Source organism: Euprymna scolopes, chromosome 2 (assembly GCF_053919585.1).
Source record: "Euprymna scolopes isolate OS-2025 chromosome 2, ASM5391958v1, whole genome shotgun sequence".
NCBI lineage: Eukaryota > Metazoa > Mollusca > Cephalopoda > Sepiida > Sepiolidae > Euprymna > Euprymna scolopes.
The window spans coordinates 150,806,180-150,826,345 of record NC_136483.1 but is presented as its reverse complement, the minus strand read 5'-3'; the positions used below and the strand labels follow the sequence as shown (position 1 = coordinate 150,826,345).

At 36.4% G+C, this 20,166-nt stretch overlaps 1 protein-coding gene across 7 annotated transcripts in view; it reads left to right on the top strand.

Moving 5' to 3' along the window:
• LOC145297639 (UPF0764 protein C16orf89 homolog) overlaps nucleotides 1–20,166 on the top strand; it is a 135,334-nt gene that overhangs the window by 83,385 nt on the left and 31,783 nt on the right. For all 7 annotated transcript variants that reach the window (XM_080143787.1, XM_080143798.1, XM_080143747.1 and 4 more), the window contains 2 exons: nucleotides 7,683–7,974; nucleotides 9,266–9,593. In XM_080143787.1, the coding sequence (XP_079999913.1) occupies nucleotides 7,689–7,974; nucleotides 9,266–9,593 (614 nt within the window). In that variant the 5' untranslated portion in view covers nucleotides 7,683–7,688. The remainder of the gene's footprint in view (nucleotides 1–7,682; nucleotides 7,975–9,265; nucleotides 9,594–20,166) is intronic.

Sequence of the window (20,166 nt, the reverse complement as noted above, 5' to 3'; positions counted from 1 at the left end):
GCTCGGTTGTTAACTATACTGTATCATCACTAGGACTATGACAACAGAATATTCTTGTCATTGTTTTGATTCTCGAGTATATATCCGGCACAGTTAGACAAAGTTAATCAACCGAGAACCACATCATTCTATAAAAAAAGCATATGATATCAACGGACACACACTCGAGGGTCAGAATAATGAAAAGAATATGCTGTTGTCCCAGCTCTAATGATCGCATTATAATTATGATCGTGTTAAATTAAATACAGATTAGCCATTATAAATCTCAACATCAGATAAAAGTTAATTTGTTATGACGTTTTTATGACCATCATAAAATTTAGAATTTAGCCATTATAAATCTCAACGTCAGATCCAAGTTAATGTGTTATGATGTTTGGGTGGTGTGGGTAAACGTTCTAAAATACATTCTATTAATCCAGAATAAGTCTGAGACAGCCAATCAAATTGATTAGCATTTAATAGGGACGACGTAAGGGAGCGGTTAGTATTTACGTTTGGTAGGCATAATGGGTAAATGTTAAAACTACGAAATAAAAAGATAAACGCTGATTGTCCAAACCGGTATAATGAAGCTAATCTATGGAATAGCTGGAAATATCATCTCAATTATGAAACCTTTTCTCTCTGATAAGCTTATAAAAGTAGTCGTTGATAGGTAGAAATCAGAAACTCATAGTATTACTGCTAACGTCCTTCAAGATTCTATCCTGGGCACAACTCTCTTCCTGATCTTCATCAATGTTGTCCCAAATCACATTCTTAGATCATTTATAGACATTTATGCAGACATCACAATCTATGGTAACCTTTCTGTTGTGGTGGCAACCACTTATTTGCATATGCGAATAACATAACACTATAAATGGCAAGCCTAGGTTGGCCTTGGTGTGTCTTACTCAAATGCCACCGAAAGTGACGCCGAAGAGCGTACATGTCCTCCCACCAAGACTCTCTGACTCGACACCGTCATTTGTACATATTGTAAATATACCTTTTCTTTAATACACTTATTATTGCGTTATCTTGTTGTTTGCGTCTTCATTATATTTCCTTAATAATTATTGTTCAACCTTGCAACCACAACAGTTGGCGACGAGATATGAAGCGTCAAATATAACAGTTTGACGAAGAACTATTTAAAAAAAAAAAAAAGTACAACGCAAAGGTTGACCATTTTTTTAAGAAATGCAAAGTGTTGACGAGCAAACGGATTTTACGCTAAAGAGAAGTTTCAACTCAAGTGAAAAAAAAACTCTAACGTGGCAAAAGCGACAATTTACGCCGTTTTCTGGGAATCCGACTTGCAAACGAATGTAAAAGTGAATTTTTGTTTTGTCGCTACACGACAAATCTTACTAAAGGACCAACTTGCAAACGAAAAGCGAACTTTGTTCTGTCACAAAAACGACAGGTCAGACCCGTATTACGAAAAGCAAGGAAGTAACCTACGAAAAAAGTTCACCAGTGGATTCTAATTACTGTTCTCCGTAAACAAAACAACAACTAAAGGACTTTTTAATTAATGTTTTGGTTGACGTCGGTACTAAAAGGAAATACCACAGCTAAAACTAAAATTCAAGGAAAGGATTTTTTTTCTTGAAGTTGTCACTGAATAACGGATAATACAGTAAAACGTCACGGAAAAAAAAGGTAATCTCAATTTAAGAGGTATTTTAATTACTAAAATACTAGAGAAAAAAAAACTCAAAGGTGCAGGAAGTTTTCTCTATATGTGACGATGTGTTACTGTACAGCGAGAGAGTGGTAATACCCAAAACATTGCAGAATAGGATGTTAAGAGATTTCCACACAGGACATCCGGGGATAAATCGAATGAAGTCGTTAATGAGAAGCTACGTGTACTGGCGTAACATGGACACTGACATAGCGACAACAATTGATAAATGTAAAGGATGCCAATTAGCGGCAAAATCTTCACCTATAGTACACAAACCTTGGCCGAAAACCGACCAACCATGGTCGAGAATCCACATGGATTTCGCTGGTCCAGTAGGTGAAAACTATTATTTAATTGTAGTGGATAGTTTCACAAAATGGCCAGAGGTAATGCGTTGCAGGAATCCAACAACGAACAACTCAATAGGGTTCCTACACGAGTTGTTTGCAAGATTCGGTGTACCAGACACACTGGTCACTGACAACGGAACGCAGTTCACATCCGCAGAGTTTAAGGAATTTTGCGACACGTTCCGAGTGAAGCACATTACGACTCCGCCGTATCATCCAAGGTCGAACGGCCTTGCGGAAAGGTTCGTGGACACACTAAAACGAGCGTTAAAGAAATCCATTGGAACACCAACAGAAAAAGCTTTGCAACAATTCTTGCAAGTATATAGGATTACACCACATCCTAGTACACCATCAAACATATCACCAGCTGATCTAATGTTTGCCAGAAAGGTAAAATCAGCGTTTGACAAACTATTGCCAAGGCAGGCAATTATCCGAAACACTACACACACGAGAAGAAAGAAATATAACTCGGGAGATCGAGTATATTTTAAGTGCTACAGAAATAACACATCTTACTGGGAATGTGGAGTAGTGGATAAACGCATTGGTGATTGTACATACATGATTAAAGGTCCACAGAATATACATAAAAGGCACTTAAATCAGATAAAAAAAACGTCATATCCAAGATGATGATGATACGACAACAGTCGAAGAGGAGGACACCATAGATATCATATACGAATCTTTTAATTTGGAACCGCCTCAAAATGCACCTGAACCCCGAAGATCAGGTAGGAAAAGAAAAGTGAATGAACCATTAATGGTAAACCCAAAAAGAAAAAGATATTGAAATCTGTGTGACTTTAAATCTTGGGAGGGGGGGTGTTGTTGTGGCAACCACTTATTTGCATATGCGAATAACATAACACTATAAATGGCAAGCCTAGGTTGGCCTTGGTGTGTCTTACTCAAATGCCACCGAAAGTGACGCCGAAGAGCGTACATGTCCTCCCACCAAGACTCTCTGACTCGACACCGTCATTTGTACATATTGTAAATATACCTTTTCTTTAATACACTTATTATTGCGTTATCTTGTTGTTTGCGTCTTCATTGTATTTCCTTACTAATTATTGTTCAACCTTACAACCACAACACTTTCAAAGGCCAGTAATGACCAAGATCTTTCTGATTTTCTTTCTTCTGATCTTGAGAACGTGGTGAAATGGGGGAAAAGGTTGTTGGTTAATTTTAATGCATCGACAACCAAGCTTCTCTCCTTTCACCATAATCGCCTTGACTCTATCCGGAATTGAAATGAATGGTTTTCGTCTTGGGGAAGCACCATGTCTTGACAACCTTCAATCTTGATCTGAAATGGAACACATACAACAAATCTGTTTCTAAGATCGCAGGAAAATAGTTAGATCACTATACCACTCTATTAGGTATCTCACTGTCTATGCAATCCTCTATCTGTATAAGAGCTAAGTATGCTCTCAAATAGAGTATTGTTGTCACATCTTGGCAGGAGCAGCTGGCCGCCCCCTATCCAGCCTCAAAACCGGCTTCGAAACCTAATAGGTGATGCCCTTTTCTCTTCCCTGCAACCTCTTTTCCACACAAGAGACATTGCGAGCCTATCTCTGCTCTATCGTTATTTTCATTGCAAGTGCTCGACTGAACTCCAGTCTATGATTCTCCCTTGCCAAACGTTCACAAAACACACTCGACTAGATACAACCACTATAAACGATTGCCCTTATTCTCTAACTGTGCCTAAAGCTAAAAGCAGATTCATGAACAAATCTTCTTTCCCAGAACTGCCCGCCTGCCTGGCATGCTTCCCGGTTGAATACAACATGGTCGCCTACAAACACTATGTAAACAAGTTCTTGCTGAGTCGTCCCCATAAATAATCAATTTTTACCCAATTTACACCGTTAATGATTACTACACTACCACCTTACATTCATTAACCTTTATCCTCTAGTGGCCTTTGGGCCTTGAAAGTGGTGACTTCCAAGCAATAAAATAAAAGTTCCCGATCTTCTATGGAAGCGTAAGAGTAGGTTTTGAAACAGGCTGGAATCATTTCCCAATTTCTTAAAGTATGACTATTTTAGGGAAGTAATTTCAGCCGAGCATAATTTAGTATCTTAGGAAAATGAATTAAATCTAATGATAATTACTGTAAAATATGCATTAGGTAATGTGACCATATTAGTTTTTTTTTTCTCATGGGGTGATTATTTTTAGTTAACTATTACGTGTAATTATATTCATGCAAATGTTTTACCTGATTTATACTTGCGTGACATTTGCATAAAAAGGCTATAGTAAACACACCTTTTTCTATATGTATTTATGTATGCGTATATATATTTGTTTTAGAAGTTTTTCCTACCAAACTCTTCTGTCAGCTTTTGGTCTACAGATATGAAACTTAATATATAGGGTATTTGAACGCATGCGAAGCATTATATTTGGATTTTAGCCGGAGAAAGTCGGTGCAAAAGTGTGAAAATTAGATAAATAGAATTTGCCAGGTGAAGGTTGAACGACGGAATTACGAATATGCATAGGTAACGTAATAACTATTGGTTCATGTTTTAATTTTTAGCCTTGCAGCAGACACATCTTCATAGGTCAGGCATTAACGCCAAAGGAAAATGTAAATCGTAAGCTAAACGTTTTGGTTTCGATTCTCGATGGTGGTGCACGAGTCATTTTTTTTTTTTTACTTTTTAAATCATTACTATATATTGGGTCCAATATTAAATAATAAATACGAAACCTGCATTAATCAAAATATCATATTTAAGCGTATTTTACGACCGGGCAATGCCGGGCAGCCTACTAGTAAATAAAAAATATGGATTACTGTTAAATATAACAAGGATGGTATAATGGTATAATTTCTTGGATTTCGAGAGTAAACCTCTTTTTTAAGAAGAATACATACCAAATGTCTACCTTAAAAACGGAACGACGAATTAATAAATTAGATTTTCTCTTCAATTTGATTATTATCTTTTTAATATTTATTTGACGCTGGCATTTCCTCGTTACTATTTGCAGAAAATAAGCTGGAAACGTTGGACCAATAACTGGGTCGTATTCAGATTCCGAGATTATCAAAGTTTACTTTTCAGTTATTAAATTATTACTGGTTATTTGTCCTGCGCCACGTCTATAGGAAGACCGATCTGAATCCTTCGTTGTTTTTGTCAGCCTCAATATTCCTGAGTGTCATATAGTTGCAACCAACCATGATGAGTTCATGCAGATCAAACATTTCTGATGTACGATTTTCGTGAATTTTGCGCAGGAATCCGACTCATTTAATAAATAAACAAATTGCTACATAATAGATAGCCGTATATCGGATAGCGAGTACGTCATGGTATTGATCTTGACATAGGTAGGACTAAGTACAGAGCAAAGTGACACGAAGTTTGGGAAATAAACCAATTACCACAAAAGATAACAGAAAAAGACGATCTTAAGGTTAGGGGGCGTTAAGTAGAGAAAAGCAAAGAGACGTAGGACATGATGCATGGCAGAACGAATATCGAGGTTGACAAAGAAACGAAGGGTTCACATCAGTCTCTCTATGTATATGGCGCAAAATACATCGAAAATGATGCTGCAATAATTGAAAGAAAAACTTTGATAATCACAAACCTCCTCCTCCTCCTCCTCCTCCTCATCATCATCATCATCATCATCATAAACAAGGCACTTGGACGTAATGAGATACTATTTGGGATCGTGTTAAACAGGGGAATGTAAGGGGAGGTGAACGGCAAAATGGATTTTCCCATTACATTTCAACTTCCGTCGGTTAGTACAGTCAGCGAACCATAAAAACAGGGGAGAGATTTCCAAAGTCTAGCAGTTCGTGGGAATAAACTATTCCGGTGGAAGACTTTTCACCATCTACGTTCCTCAACAGTGAAGAAGTGTGATATTGCAACTGTCGTGTTAGTTGAGAATGTGTACATCGAAGGGACACAACCGCTATGAGTTCATCAGAGCACATGCCATCAACGTACTTGTAAAGCAGTCACATGATGCATCTCCGGAGTTCTAAAAACTGACACCATAGGTGCAATTTTGCAACTAACAAGTGTAGACAACGCGTGATAGGGCGAACCTCGTGGCGGCGGACGCAAAACTGGCACTGCACATGCACGACTGGACCGAAAGCGAGGCACGTACTCATTTACGTAAGCGTGGATCTCGGGAGAATAAAACACGGTGAATTTCTGAGGGTAAAGAGTCTTGGTTCCTGAGTCGCGTATCGTTCATTTCGATGTCGACTGCTGTTTGAAGAACACGCAGAGGAAGAGGAAATAGAAGACGACGAAACAAAAATTCAACACATCGAAGTAGCAAGATTTGAAAGCCATTTGTTGAGTTTGGAGAGGATGTTGGGCTAGCTCAGCAGAGCATTTCTTTATAACTATAGCAGAGATAAGGTTTTGTCTGTATGTTGGAAATGTCAATTTTCTTTATGATAAGCAGGGCATGATAACGGGTGATGATCATATCATATAGTGCGCTTTTTTTCAGCATTTGGAAATTGAGGATGAGATGCATTGCAAAGTCGAAAGATGCAGTTTTTAAGGAATCTTAAGTTCGTAAGCAGTTTTCAGTCGCATGTATATCCCGGTCGAGGGAAATGACGACGTTTGTTTTTCCCTCAAATGGGTCACCCATTTGGTACTGGCCATGCTCAACGTTGCTTAATTTCGGCTATTTGAGAAAAAATCACCGTGTTAACATAATTATACTGTATATAAAGTATATTATTTATTTCGGGAGGTTAGACAGAAGATCAGGTGTGGTTTTAAAAAGCCAGCACACTCAGATGAACGCGCTCTGACCTCCCATAATGCCCGAGCAGCTCCGTTGCCATACCCCGGTATGGGTCCCTGAGACATTTAGTGATAAATTAATCCCTTCCCAAAGAGAAGGTAAGTCCTGGAAGAGTTAATCTCCTGAGACTGAACAGGGTCATACCTATCCCCGACACCGTCAAAGTTACTATCGTACAGATTGTCGAGAACGTACCCCTGTTATATAAAGTAAATACGTCGTATATAAAGTATATTTAATAAGCTGATTAGTCGAACTAGTATTCCTATCTTCAGTGCTATTTTCACAACTACAATAAGTAGTGATCTATAGTGATATGCAATAAGATTATTCATCTGAAAACAAGAATAGGTTTAAGGTTCCTAAAATACACATTGCGCCTGCCAGCAAGAACCCATGGCGTAACGAATAAGGTACAAGGTAAATTCAATTATAGGGTGACACTCTTGTGAAGGTTGAAGGTTAAATCCTCAGTACGAGCGATACTCAAAAATACCTTTGCTAAATACGTAAGACTTCTACCCAATTATGTCTGACGGAACGGGAACATGCTAACCTCGTAGATTAAATAAAGGATTCTGTTCGAGATTCCGCGCAGATTCCCGAGTTCAACAGAAAGACTGCCAAGTTCGGCACGAGACACCTTAATAAGGTCGGAGGTTAAATCGGGCGGAACGTTGTGAAGATAACACTTTAGATGAGAACAGTAGTCCAAATAATGCAAATTTTATATTTTATAGTTTTCAAATTGATAGATTATATTTATGTTAAAAAAAAATAATAAATAAATAATCGATTTTTATTTTCTGCTTCAGACTAACATGAAAGAGACCCGGCCTAAGCTTGACCCGAACCTAGATGGACCGAATCTAAAACGGCGAACGTCGATGTTAAACCTTTGGTGGAAGATTTTAGTGGTCCATATTTTCGTTTTTAGTTTGGCTACTAATTTTCACGTGACCTCCGCGCTGCCGATGCCGACGAATAATTCTTCTACCGAGTTGATCGAAACATTAATCAAAGCGATCGGAAAGGCCGCAGAATTCTTCAAAGATTCCTATAAAGATATTAACGTTGATGGTTTGTTTGGCCTTCAAGTCGGTGAAGGTAAGTCGGTTATTTATTTATTTATTTATTTATTTATTTATTTTCTGTTCAACGTACAGTTATGTTAGAGAAAAAAAGAGAGAACATTTACTTCCTTTGAAAATATGTTTGTTGTGAAAAGTATGACTTTGTTCTATTCCTATTTTGCAACGAAAAAAATTCGTTGAAATATTTGAAATTATACTTTTTGTGAAAGGGATAATTTGTCCTATTTCAGAACGAAAAAAAGTCGTTGGAAATTCAAAAACGTTATGGCGTTGTGAAGAGATTAAGATTTTTTTTTAGCGTCAGGTAGCCGTCATGTATATTTAAAAAAGATATAAAGGCTCAATGATCTTAAAAGATATATAAGAAATGAACTTACTTAAAAGATATATAAGAAATGAACTTAAAAGATATATAAGAAATGAACTTAAAAGATATATAAGAAATGAACTTAAAAGATATATGAGAAACAGGTATTTTCTGAATGCATTATTCTCTCATTCATTGCAGCATAATCATACTTTTGACTTCAAACAAGAAAAAGTAGTTCAATTTATAGCAAAGGAAACACGACGGAGACTTCTTGAATCAGCGCTCATTGCAAATTCAAGCACAATTAAACAACGTGGAGGTTTCTATAATTTATCGCTATTAATAAACTTCTATTAAAAGAACACAACTTTAATTTTAGACACAGGTTAACTCTCTCACACCTATAATAATTAATACATATAATCAGAAAATAAATTACAAAACAAAAATATTTTCATTTCAGTCACACATTTGTATTATAACGGCGATATTTATTCCAAAAAGAATATAAATTACATCATATCTTTTTTAAATATATTAGCGGCTATATAGCGTTAAAAAATTTACTCTCTTAACAACGCTATAATTTTTTTGAGTTTCCAACGACTTTTTTTTTCAACATAGGATTAAATTTTTTTTTCGTTTTTTGTTTTTTTTTTGTTGTTCCTTCATTTTGTATAAATCAGATTATTCTTGTTGGCATTTGTTTCCCCAATATCGTTCTAGTTAGTATTCTTTCTAGAAATGCGTCGGGTGTTTGCTGGAGGAACCAGGTGAAGGTTGCCAACATCCCTAAGTAAAAGTGTTTCTGTGAAACGAACTAGATTTGAGCATGGCACAACCAGATTGTCAGTCCGTGTCGGTAACCTCGTAGCCACCATTACCTTCCAGATAAAATGGCTAACTGTTATTCTATGACAATGTATTCCCGTGGAAGAATCCTTTCTTTTTTTTCTTTTTTTTTTTTGTGATCATTGCTTTTACTTTTCTTCAGGTCAGCTAAAAGAATCAGCGAGACGACTGACCACAACGCGATGGTTGAATACTAGCGAATCGTGGAGAAATCAGTTGCAGAAGATTATCACCAAAATGTCAGACGTGCTGAACTTGACACTCGATAACAATCTGGCCAAAGACAACGCATACACCGAAGAGTTTCTCAGGCTCTTGAAGCAGCCGTTCCACTTCGAGAGGCAGGCCCAACAAATCGGCATTAGCTACAATTCGCCGCCTCATCACATTGATCAGAATCTTGTTTACGACGAGAACTTCGGGGATAACTGTTTGGCTCGAGTACTGGGAAGTTACATCGAAAACAACAGGTGAGTCGAGAAGAAATAGCGATCGAAATATAGTTAGGGATTTTTATCCTCGATCCCTAAAATCAACAAAGATTAGACAATTCATGTAATGACCGGGTCCCTATTGATTGCAGTGTAATGCTGGTTCCGTGCAGTTCTAGGAAGTCCACCCTCCCATGCGTCGCCTTCTCTCTTGGAGAAGCGGTTAGTTTATTGCTAATCGCCTGAGGCGCCCTTGCCGGGGAATGCCGACAGGGCTGTCCAGGTACTTTTTGCAGATCAGAGTGCCCTCCCCTCGGGATCGTTAACTTCTCAATCACACTTTCTGACCCTGGTGTCACAATTCGTGCAGTAGGAGAGAGTGAAATACGCTTTATTATTATAATTTTATTTCCATACTAGTAGGCCGCCCGGCGTTGCCTAGTCTTAAAATACGCACACATATTACAGTTTTAATTCATGCAGATTTCTTAATTGTTATCATAAAGCAAATTCTCTATTGATTATTATCCAATATATATGAATGATTTCAAAAGCAATAAAAGGTATATGACTTTGATACCACCCGCTAGAATCGAAACCACAACGCTTAGTGCTCAAGCCTCAGTCGTTATTTATCTCTCAAACGTTGTTACCATTTGAGCTACTGACAGATGGATACGAAAGGTTAAAAATTAACCGATTTTGCTCTATGGATGTTTCATTTTGCGCATGTGCAAAAGTAAGAGTACGAGTACTGTTTTATTCAATTTACTATGCCAAGGTCAACTGTTTTGTTTTCAATTTCATCCCTTAGCAGCAATTCTTGCCGGCTAAAAACAAAATCCAAAGTGTGTGTGGTGGAGACTTTTCGCGCACACACCGACAAGGTCAATTATATATATATATATATATATATATTATATAAAAGTCAATTTGTGCGTGTGTTCCTTCCTCATAGATTCCAAAACGGCTGAGCCTATCTTTTGTAAATTTCAAACAAAGGTAATTTATATGTCTGGCAGTGTTCTTAGATATGTTTTGTACAGAAATTCATCCGATAAGTATCGAAAATCAGAAACATCCGATCTTAAAAATAGTTTTTCTCTCTTATAGATAAAAAAAAGAAGAATTTTTGTTGGGGAATATTTTACGTTACACAGTTCAAGGGAAATAATAAAATCTCAGCAAACCATTTTCGAAAATCGAAAAAATCTGATCTTAAAAATAGTCTTTCTCTCTTATAGATAAAAATGAATACCTTTTATAGGGGAATATGTACGTTGCATAAGATAAGGAATATCATAAAATATCAGCAAATCATTTCTTCTTAAAAAAAAAAAGCAGATTTTTTTTTCATCTGGAGATATAACTGAGTGGTAGAGCATTCGACTACAGATCGAATGATCCTTTGTTCAAACCCGGATGTACCTCATCATTTTATTTTAATTTTTTTCTAATTAATGAGTTTAATTTATGATAAAAGAAGAGGTACCATTTAAATTCGCCGCAAATCATTTCTTCGTTTGCATATTTTAAAACTAAACATTAATGAGCAGTAACTTTTCCAGGTCATTCATCGTCAAGCCCAAATATCAGCTGACGTGATATTGTAAACAAACACAGACGGAATTTTATTTTTCTATTTTTTATTTTATTTTTTATTTTTTTATTTTATATTTTTTTATTTTTTTCGAATTAGTCCACCGAGCAAATTATTCCTCGTAATATACAGGTGGAAAGATGAAATTGTCGCCCTAGAAAAAAAAAACGACATAATTCCATTTCCGTTTGATAAAACCGTTTTTTTTTGTTTGTTTTTTTTTTTGTTTGTTTTTTGTTTTTTTTGCAGACCAGTTGTGTACAAATCCCAAAAGCGATAGGAGCCTTCTATCATTCTGAAAGTAAGACAATGTTCAACGAGCAAGATCCAAAATGCCCCACTGTACAACTCATGTTCTCTACCGATCCAAGTTATGACAACAGGACCATTGCCAACACCCTCAAAATGCATTGATAGATTGCCACGAATAACAGGGAAGTGCCCAGGGTGATGAAAACAAAGTTTCCGGACACGGTTATGGTCTTTGGTGTGGTTTCAAGTGAGGGCCACATCATGTCACCTCACATCTTCAAAGTCGGCTTGAGAGTCAACACCAAAGTGTATTTGAATTGGCTGAAAAGTGTGTTGATTCCCTGGTGCAATCAGGTGGCTGCTGGTAGACTCTGGGTGTAGCAGCAGGACTCGGCGCCAGTCCACAAGTCCAGAGAGATATAGGCTTGGCTTCAGAAAGAGTGCCACGACTTTGTACCCTTCTCTCACTGGCCTCCCTCCTCCCTCGACCCGAACCCGCTGGACTACTTCGTTTGGTCATACATCAAGAACATCACCAACATGACTTCCTACAACACCAAAGCCAGCCTGATCGCCGCCATCAGCCGAATATTCACCGAGCTCCTGCCGGCGCTTGTGGAAAAGGCATGCTCCCAGTTCTGAACCTGTATCGAGGCGGTCATTGAGGCTGAAGGCGGCTACATTGAATACATGTCAGCTCTAATAGATAATCAAGTTACCTGAATTGATTTTTAATACAAATAATAAAAAGTTTTAAAATAAAACTGTAGTGCTGTTTTCTTTAGGGCGACACATTTATCCTTCCACTCTATATAATGATCAATAGAGGATTGATTCTCTAGTAATACATACGCAATCTGCATGAATTAAAATATCACCTTTATGCATATTGTACGACCGGGCAACGCTCGGCGTCTAGCTAGTATATATATATATATATATATATATATATATATATATATATATATATAGGACCGCCAGCAACCACTGTAAAAGAGTAATAAAAAAAATGCAAGAGGGCTATATGCTCAATCCGTTAAAGCTGAGCAGCGGTTGATTCCCACTAGTTTTCGCAAATAGCAAATAGGATCTTGAACAGGAGTGTGCGTTCTATCCCAACCATTATCAATGGACCAGAGATCATCTCGTCAGCATCAGACACGTCCAAACTATTTGCCAAGAACTTTGCAGCAAACTCTACCCTATGCGACAAAGGCCATCAACTCCCCGTATTTCCTCCTATGACACACACCACACTAAGTAACATACAAATATTTGTGCATGAGGTCGCCAAGCTAATCAAAAACCTTGATTCCAGTAAAGCAACTGGCCCTGATGGTATTCCAATTATAGTGTTAAAAAAGCTTCAACCAGAACTTGCTCCCATACTTACGAAACAGTTTAAGCGTTGCCTTAAGGAGAAGTGATTTCCAACAACCTGAAAAACTTCATCAGTATGCCATGTATTTAAGAATTCAGGTGATAAGTCATCTCCCTCTCAGTACAGACCAACAAGTCTCCTGTGTGTTATGAGTAAGTTGCTGTATTCATATTAAACAGAGAAGTAGTCAACCACCTCAGCAGAAATAACATCCTTAGTGACACGCAATATGGTTTCTGTTCTGCTAGATTTACCGCAGATGTGCTAACAATTATAGGATTAGCGAATCTCTTGACAAAGGCTTCATTTCTAGGGCAATTGCTCTTGACATATCAAAGGCCTTCAATAAGGTATGGCATAAGGGCCTACTTTACAAGATTTCTAGCTACGGTATAACAGGAAATATTTTCTCAATCATTAAATCATTTCTCTCTGATAGGCTCATAAGAGTAGTGGTTGATGGGCAGAAATCAGGGGCCCACAGTATTAATGCTGGAGTCCCTCAGGGGTCCATCTTGGGCCCAACTCTCTTCCTGATCTACATCAATGATCTCCCAAAACACATACCTAAATCATTTGTTGACATCTATGCTGATGACACGACCATCTATGGCAACACATCAAAGGCCGTAAATGACAATGTTCTCTCTGATTCTCTCTCCTCTGATCTTGAGCGCGTGGTACAGGTGGGGTAAGAGGTGGCTGGTTACCTTTAATGCATCTAAAACCAAGCTCCTATCTTTACATCATAAACGCTCTTATCCCCATCTGGCATCAATTGAAATGGATGGCTCTCGTCTAGGGGTGGCCCCATGTTTTGATAAGCTTCTAGGTTTGACCTTTACTCTTGATCTGAAATGGAACATATACATCAAGTCTGTGGTCAAGGTCGCTGGGAAAATGGTGGGATCCTTCTACCGCTCCAGAAGATATCTCACTACTGATGCAACTCTCTATCTATATAAAAGCCAAGTACGTCCAAGGATGGAGTACTGCTGCCACATCTGGGCAGGAACTACTAAAAACAACCTATCCTGTCTTGACAGAGTACAAAATAGACTTTGTGGCTTAGTGGGGGATGCCCTTTTCTCTTCCCTGCAACCTCTCTCCCACAGAAGAGACGTTGCGAGCCTATCTTTGTTTTATTGTTATTTCCATGGCAAATGCTCGTCTGAGCTCCAATCTCTGGTCCCCCCCTCGCCAATGTTTCTCGAAAAACACCTGTCTAACTGAAACCACTGTCAATAATTTTACACACTCTTTGTCTGTGCCTAAATGAAAACGTAGATTTCCATGAACAAAGCCCCTTAAATAATGACACTTTATCAGATCTCTGCTACTAATTATTACTACAATACTATCCCATTGATTACTGTACTCACAATAACCCTTATCCCCAAGTGGTTTCTGGCCTTGATAAATGGTGACCCCCATGAAAAAAATATAGAGAGAGATATATAGCTATATACATATATATAGATATATACATATATATATATAGATATATACATATATATATATATATAGATAGATATAGATATATATATATATAGAGAGAGAGAGAGAGATATAGATATATACATATATAGATATAGATAGATATATATATAGATATATAGATATAGATAGATATATATATACATATATAGATATAGATAGATATATATATAGATATATAGATATAGATAGATATATATATAGATATATATGAGATATAGATATATACATATATATATATATATATATATATATATATAGATATATATAGATATAGATATAGATATATACATATATAGAGAGAGATCTCTAGATATATATAGATATATATATACAGATATATATAGATGTATATATATATATATATATATATACATATATATATATATATATATATCCGTATGCCATAACGTTCACATGTTAAATCTAAAATTCTACACATTAATGCAGAATGTAGAAACTATGCATACATAGAATTTAGCATAATAGTGAAATGAAACCAATAATCTAGTAAGAAATAATAAAACATAAATAAATAATTCATGCTCATTTTTCAAAGGAATATACAAATAAATTAACCTTCATGCAGTTGCTCGCATATCCATCACAGAGTATATTAGGAAGTTTGTTTTAATATTTCTTAAATAGGAAAAGTGGGTATATATTATTTTAATTGGAATTCATTGAGATGAGTATTATTTATTAATTTTATTTATTGCGGACTTATCATCTTTCATTGGTTGTTTCATGACGTTTCGGCCAACTATTCCTCTGGCCTTCGTCAGGTGGTAACTGCGACGGATAAGAACTGCAATTACTGCCTTCAGTAGTTGTTGTCTCGCCAAGTTTTCGGAACCCGTGGTGCAGTGGATAGACGTTGACTCTCTATGGTTCCAGATGAGAATTGTCTGAAGATAGCGGTTTCAATCCTACCCAAAGCCGGTCAGAGGCTTACTTGGCCAAAAAACGTGGTGAGACGACAACAACTACTGAAGACAGTAATTGCAGTGGATGCAGTCAGGAGATTCAGAGTTCCTATCCGTCGCGGTTGCCACCTGACGAAGGCCAAAGGTATAGTTGGCCGAAACGTCGTGAAACAACTAATGAAGGATGAGGTAATTGTCCTCAATAAATAAAATTAAGGAAAAGTGAGCTTTTTCAAGACGAGAAAAAAACTTGATGTGTATAGATTTTATTAAAACACAGTGTTACTTATCATTCATTCTACAGATTCCTGCATTATAGATTGTCTGATATGATAGCTTATAATGTATTTTAATAGCGGTGAGAGTTGAGGATATTCATTGCATGAAGAGAAATTACATAACAGTCATACGACAGTGGACGTGTATAACAAGTCTTAAAGATATGCTTAGATCTGATAAGCTTATAGGAAGATAAAATCGGGACAGTATAGAGAGGTGTGTGAAGGTCGGGAGATTTTGATGGTGTTACCACGTTCGAAGAACGGGTGAGTTGGTAGGTGTAGAACAGTTGGGGTATCAGGGTCAGTTCAAAGAGGAATACGAAAGAAAATATGGGAGGAAGAGATAAAGATGCGGCTATGAGAAAGATGAATAGGTGAATACCTGAACGATAGAGATTAGTTTGGGAAGCAATTTTTAAAAGCCGTCCAACTCATGGCAGCATGTTAAACCGACGACGACAACGATGATGACGATCACTTTTTTAACGTATGTGCAATTTTGGTAAATATATATATGAACTAACTTTGTCTGTCTGTCTTAAGAACGGTCTTTACTGACCTTGTCTGTCTGTTTGAGGAACGGTCTTTACCATACTCCTCTGTCCATTTTTGGCCTACAGATTTGAAACTTGATATACAGTGGATTTCGACATGTGGAACAAATTCGATTTGTTTTTTAACCGATAAAAATAGCTACTACCGGGGTCAAAATTGAGTATAGTTCAAGTAATAACCTCTACAGATTACGGAGTTTGGAAATCTGATGTGATTCCCAGGAGAATTATTTCTAGTCATCTTTCCTGGCTGCCGTCGAGTTAAACCGTCATGAAAAAAAACTTGGCTCGTCCCCAAATCAATGAGGTTAGGGCGGGAAAACAAGGTGAGCTAATATAGCATTGCAATTCAAGCTTTCTCCTATCTCCCTCTCTCTCTCTCTCTCTCTCTCTCCCTCTCTCTCTCTCTCTCTCTCTATTTCTCTCTCTCTTTCTAGTACAGACTAATCTCTTAATGTATATATATATATATATATATATATATATAATTATTTTTATATTTATAAAGACAAATATTACATAGTCGCTACACTGAACATGCTAATGGTTCAGAGAAGTGGTCGGTCAGGACCAACAAGTCTTCGTCAGGCGATGTAATAAAGTTTATGTTCCACTGAAGAAGCCTTGTCCTCAAATTTGAGAACTGAAGAAATATTAAAAAAAAAAAAATAAAATAAAACGTTAATATCAAGAGGAAGGTTGTTGGTCCTGACCGATCACTTGTCTGAAACATTAGCATGTTCAGTGTAGCGACTATGTAATATTTGTCTATATAAATAAAAACGTTGTTTTGCTCTTTTTTATTGGACACTTTTAATAATCTCGTTTTAATTCACGAGTTTCCCCCTGAATACTTTTAAATTAGTATATATATATATATATATATATATATATATATATATATATATATGTATATATATATATATATATGCACTTCGTATCAAATTATTAATGAGTTTACATATTTTTTAAATATTAAAGGAACGAGTGAATAAAAATCCATGAAACTTTGAGAAAGTACTTACAATTCTATTCAGCTACTCATGATAGAAAATAAAAGTATTTAAAGCAGTATTAGCGAAACTATGGCAGAAGACAGGAATATCTGTTGATTTCAGTGTGTCAAGTTATTAACGAGGTTGAGAAAAAATACAATATATCCATAACTTGTTTGCTGAAATAAGTTTTAAACATTAAATGAACTAGGAAAATCCTTAGAGCACAATAAATACATAGCAATTTCTTCCTTGACATAATTAGTAGAGGATAAGCAGTTCTTTTTTTATGAATGGCTTGTAAAAGAGGTTGGTCCACAGAATTAGTCAAATTTGTGTTTTCGTCAACAGTTATTCCTCTTGAGAGCATCCCACAACTCATCTTTGCTCTTAAATTGGCGTCCACTTGCATAGAGACGTCGCTTTATGATACTCCAAAGGTTCTCAATTGGGTTCAAATCTGGTGAATTCGCAGGCCACTCAATCTTCCGTAGCCCATAGAACCCCAGTTGTTGCAAATACTCTTTGCTTTTGTTTGCTGCATGCAAAGGAGCATTATCCTGCATAAAAATGATGGGTCTTCTGAACGTCAACTTTTGCTTCTTCAGCCATGTTTTAAAGTGCTCCTTCAGAAAAGCTATGTAAGCATTTGACGTCACTTTTACGCCTTCTGGTACTCTCCATGGGCCAACTAAAGTACCTCCGATAATCCCAGCTCAAATCATTATTCCACCACCACCTTGGCGCCTTAAACACTGATGACGATGTCACCATCTAGGACCCATCCCTTGCTCCAGTCATCTGGGCCATCAACAGTGACACGTACTTCATCCGTGAACAAAACTTTGGAAAAATCCGTTTTCATGTTGTCCACTGCCCGTTTCAATCGGTTTTGTATGTGATGTTGCTTTAATGGGGGCTTTGTCACAGGCTTAACAGACTGTGCCATTTCCTTCAGAAGGCGACATCCAGTACTTTTTGAGACATTCTTCAATCCGGCTTGGTTAAAGACTTCTCGACTTCTCTGGACAGGGTTCTTAATAACTTCACGTTTAATTTGGAGTAGAGAACGGCGTGAAACAACTCTAGATTTACCTTTATCAGCTCTCTTACGTACCTTTGTAGCGTTCCTGACAAAGTTCTTCACAGTTTAATGGTACCTTCCTATCATTTTCGATATTTCGAAGGTAGTTTTACCTTTTGTTAGCTGTTCTGTAATAGTACAATTTTCTTTTGATACGAAACTACGGGTAAGTTTCTGAAACTGGTAAAAAAATGTTATCTCGTTAATAATTTGACACGCAGTATATATATATATATATATATATATATATATATATATATATATATTTCTGTGGAAATATATTTTCTTATAATATATAAAAATCCTTATTTAAGAAGCTCAATGTAATTACAGAGCAATATAGTGAATAAATGACAAAAGACTATATTCCAAAGGTCATGATGTTGATCATCTTATAATTCATTCCTTTAATTCATGATGCTGACTATCTTATAATTTAGAATTGCAAATGTCAACTGAATTAAAGGAATAAATTATAAGATGGTCAACATCATGAACTTTGGAATATAGTCTTTTGTCATTTATTCATTATATATATATATATATATATATATATATATATATATATATATATATATATATATATATATAATGTAAAGAAGGTCAGCAAAGCATTGATACCGTTGGTTTCAAGCCTAACATAAGAGCGACCAGTTTATGGTTACTCGTAAATAATGTTAGGCTAACATTATTTACGATTTACCATTAACTGGTCGCCCTTATTTTAGGCCTGAAACCGACGGTACCAATGTTTTTCTGACTTTCTGTACATTAAATAAATAAATATTAAGCTCATATATGAAAAAGGGTTTTTTCTTTGTAATCGAACACTTTGTTGGAATTCTTTCCCCAAAACGGTAAACAAGTGAACGTGTCTGTGTATCTGTGTATCTGTGTGTCTGTGTATCTGTGTATCTGTGTGTCTGTGTACATTTCCCTACACAATAACTATGTCAATTTTTAGTCTACAGACTCGAAATTTGATATACAGGTTACAGAGATTTGGGAAAATCGATGTGATCGGTTTTTGGCCAGAAATTTGTCGATTAAGGGGTCAAAGTTCAACGATTTTTACCTTTGAGAACTTTACCAAACTCCTCTGACAATTTTGGGTCTACGCACTTGAAATTTTAGATATAGGTTCCTTGGACATGGATCTAACTTAATAACTTGATTTGAGCCCAAAACAATAAATTGTAAGAGGTCATAATAGGGGTCAAAGTTTTAAAAAATTGACATGTGCGGTCTCTTCCAAATTACTCAGACAATTTCTGGTCTAAATATTTGAAATTTTACATAAAGGGTATTCAGTGATAGGGCAAGCTTTTTCATCAGGTTAGGTCGAAAATTTTTAGTTACCAATATATAAATGTATGTATGTATGTATGTATGTATGTATGTATGTATGTATGTATGTATGTATGTATGTCTGCCTTAAACTTTCAATAGAGGCGACGGATTTTACCAAGATCAGTATCGTTTTAAAGTTCGACCTTTCATACGACAAATATCGAAAAATTGGCTAAAAACATTAATATCTTCCCCTTCAACTAGGCACTTTTCTACAGGGAGGGGGGCACTTTTTTCGCCGATATTTTTTAAAGTTATCCTCTCCTTTAGATTGTTTAGCCTTACTTTTAAAAAATGTCGCTTCCGGTTTGGCGGTGGTCGTAACAGCAGAAACGTTAGGTTTTACCCCGTTCTTTTCCTCCTTTGCGGTACGGGTTCGAGCCTGCCTTCCTACTACCACTTTTTTTTTTGTTCAACATACACATACAAACACCCGGGCAACGCCGGGCGCCCATGCTAGTATATATATATATATATATATATATATATATATATATATATATATATATATATATATGATTTTTGTGGTCCGTATTTGTCACTCTGTCTTGTAGCAAATAAATCTGCCATTAAAACAGCGCCTCGTGTATACATTTGAATCGGTAAGGCGGCTAAAAAGAGATGTGTAGTAGATAATACATGCCTCGAACGACTATATAACAACGAACAGTAATTTTTTTACTTATTTATTT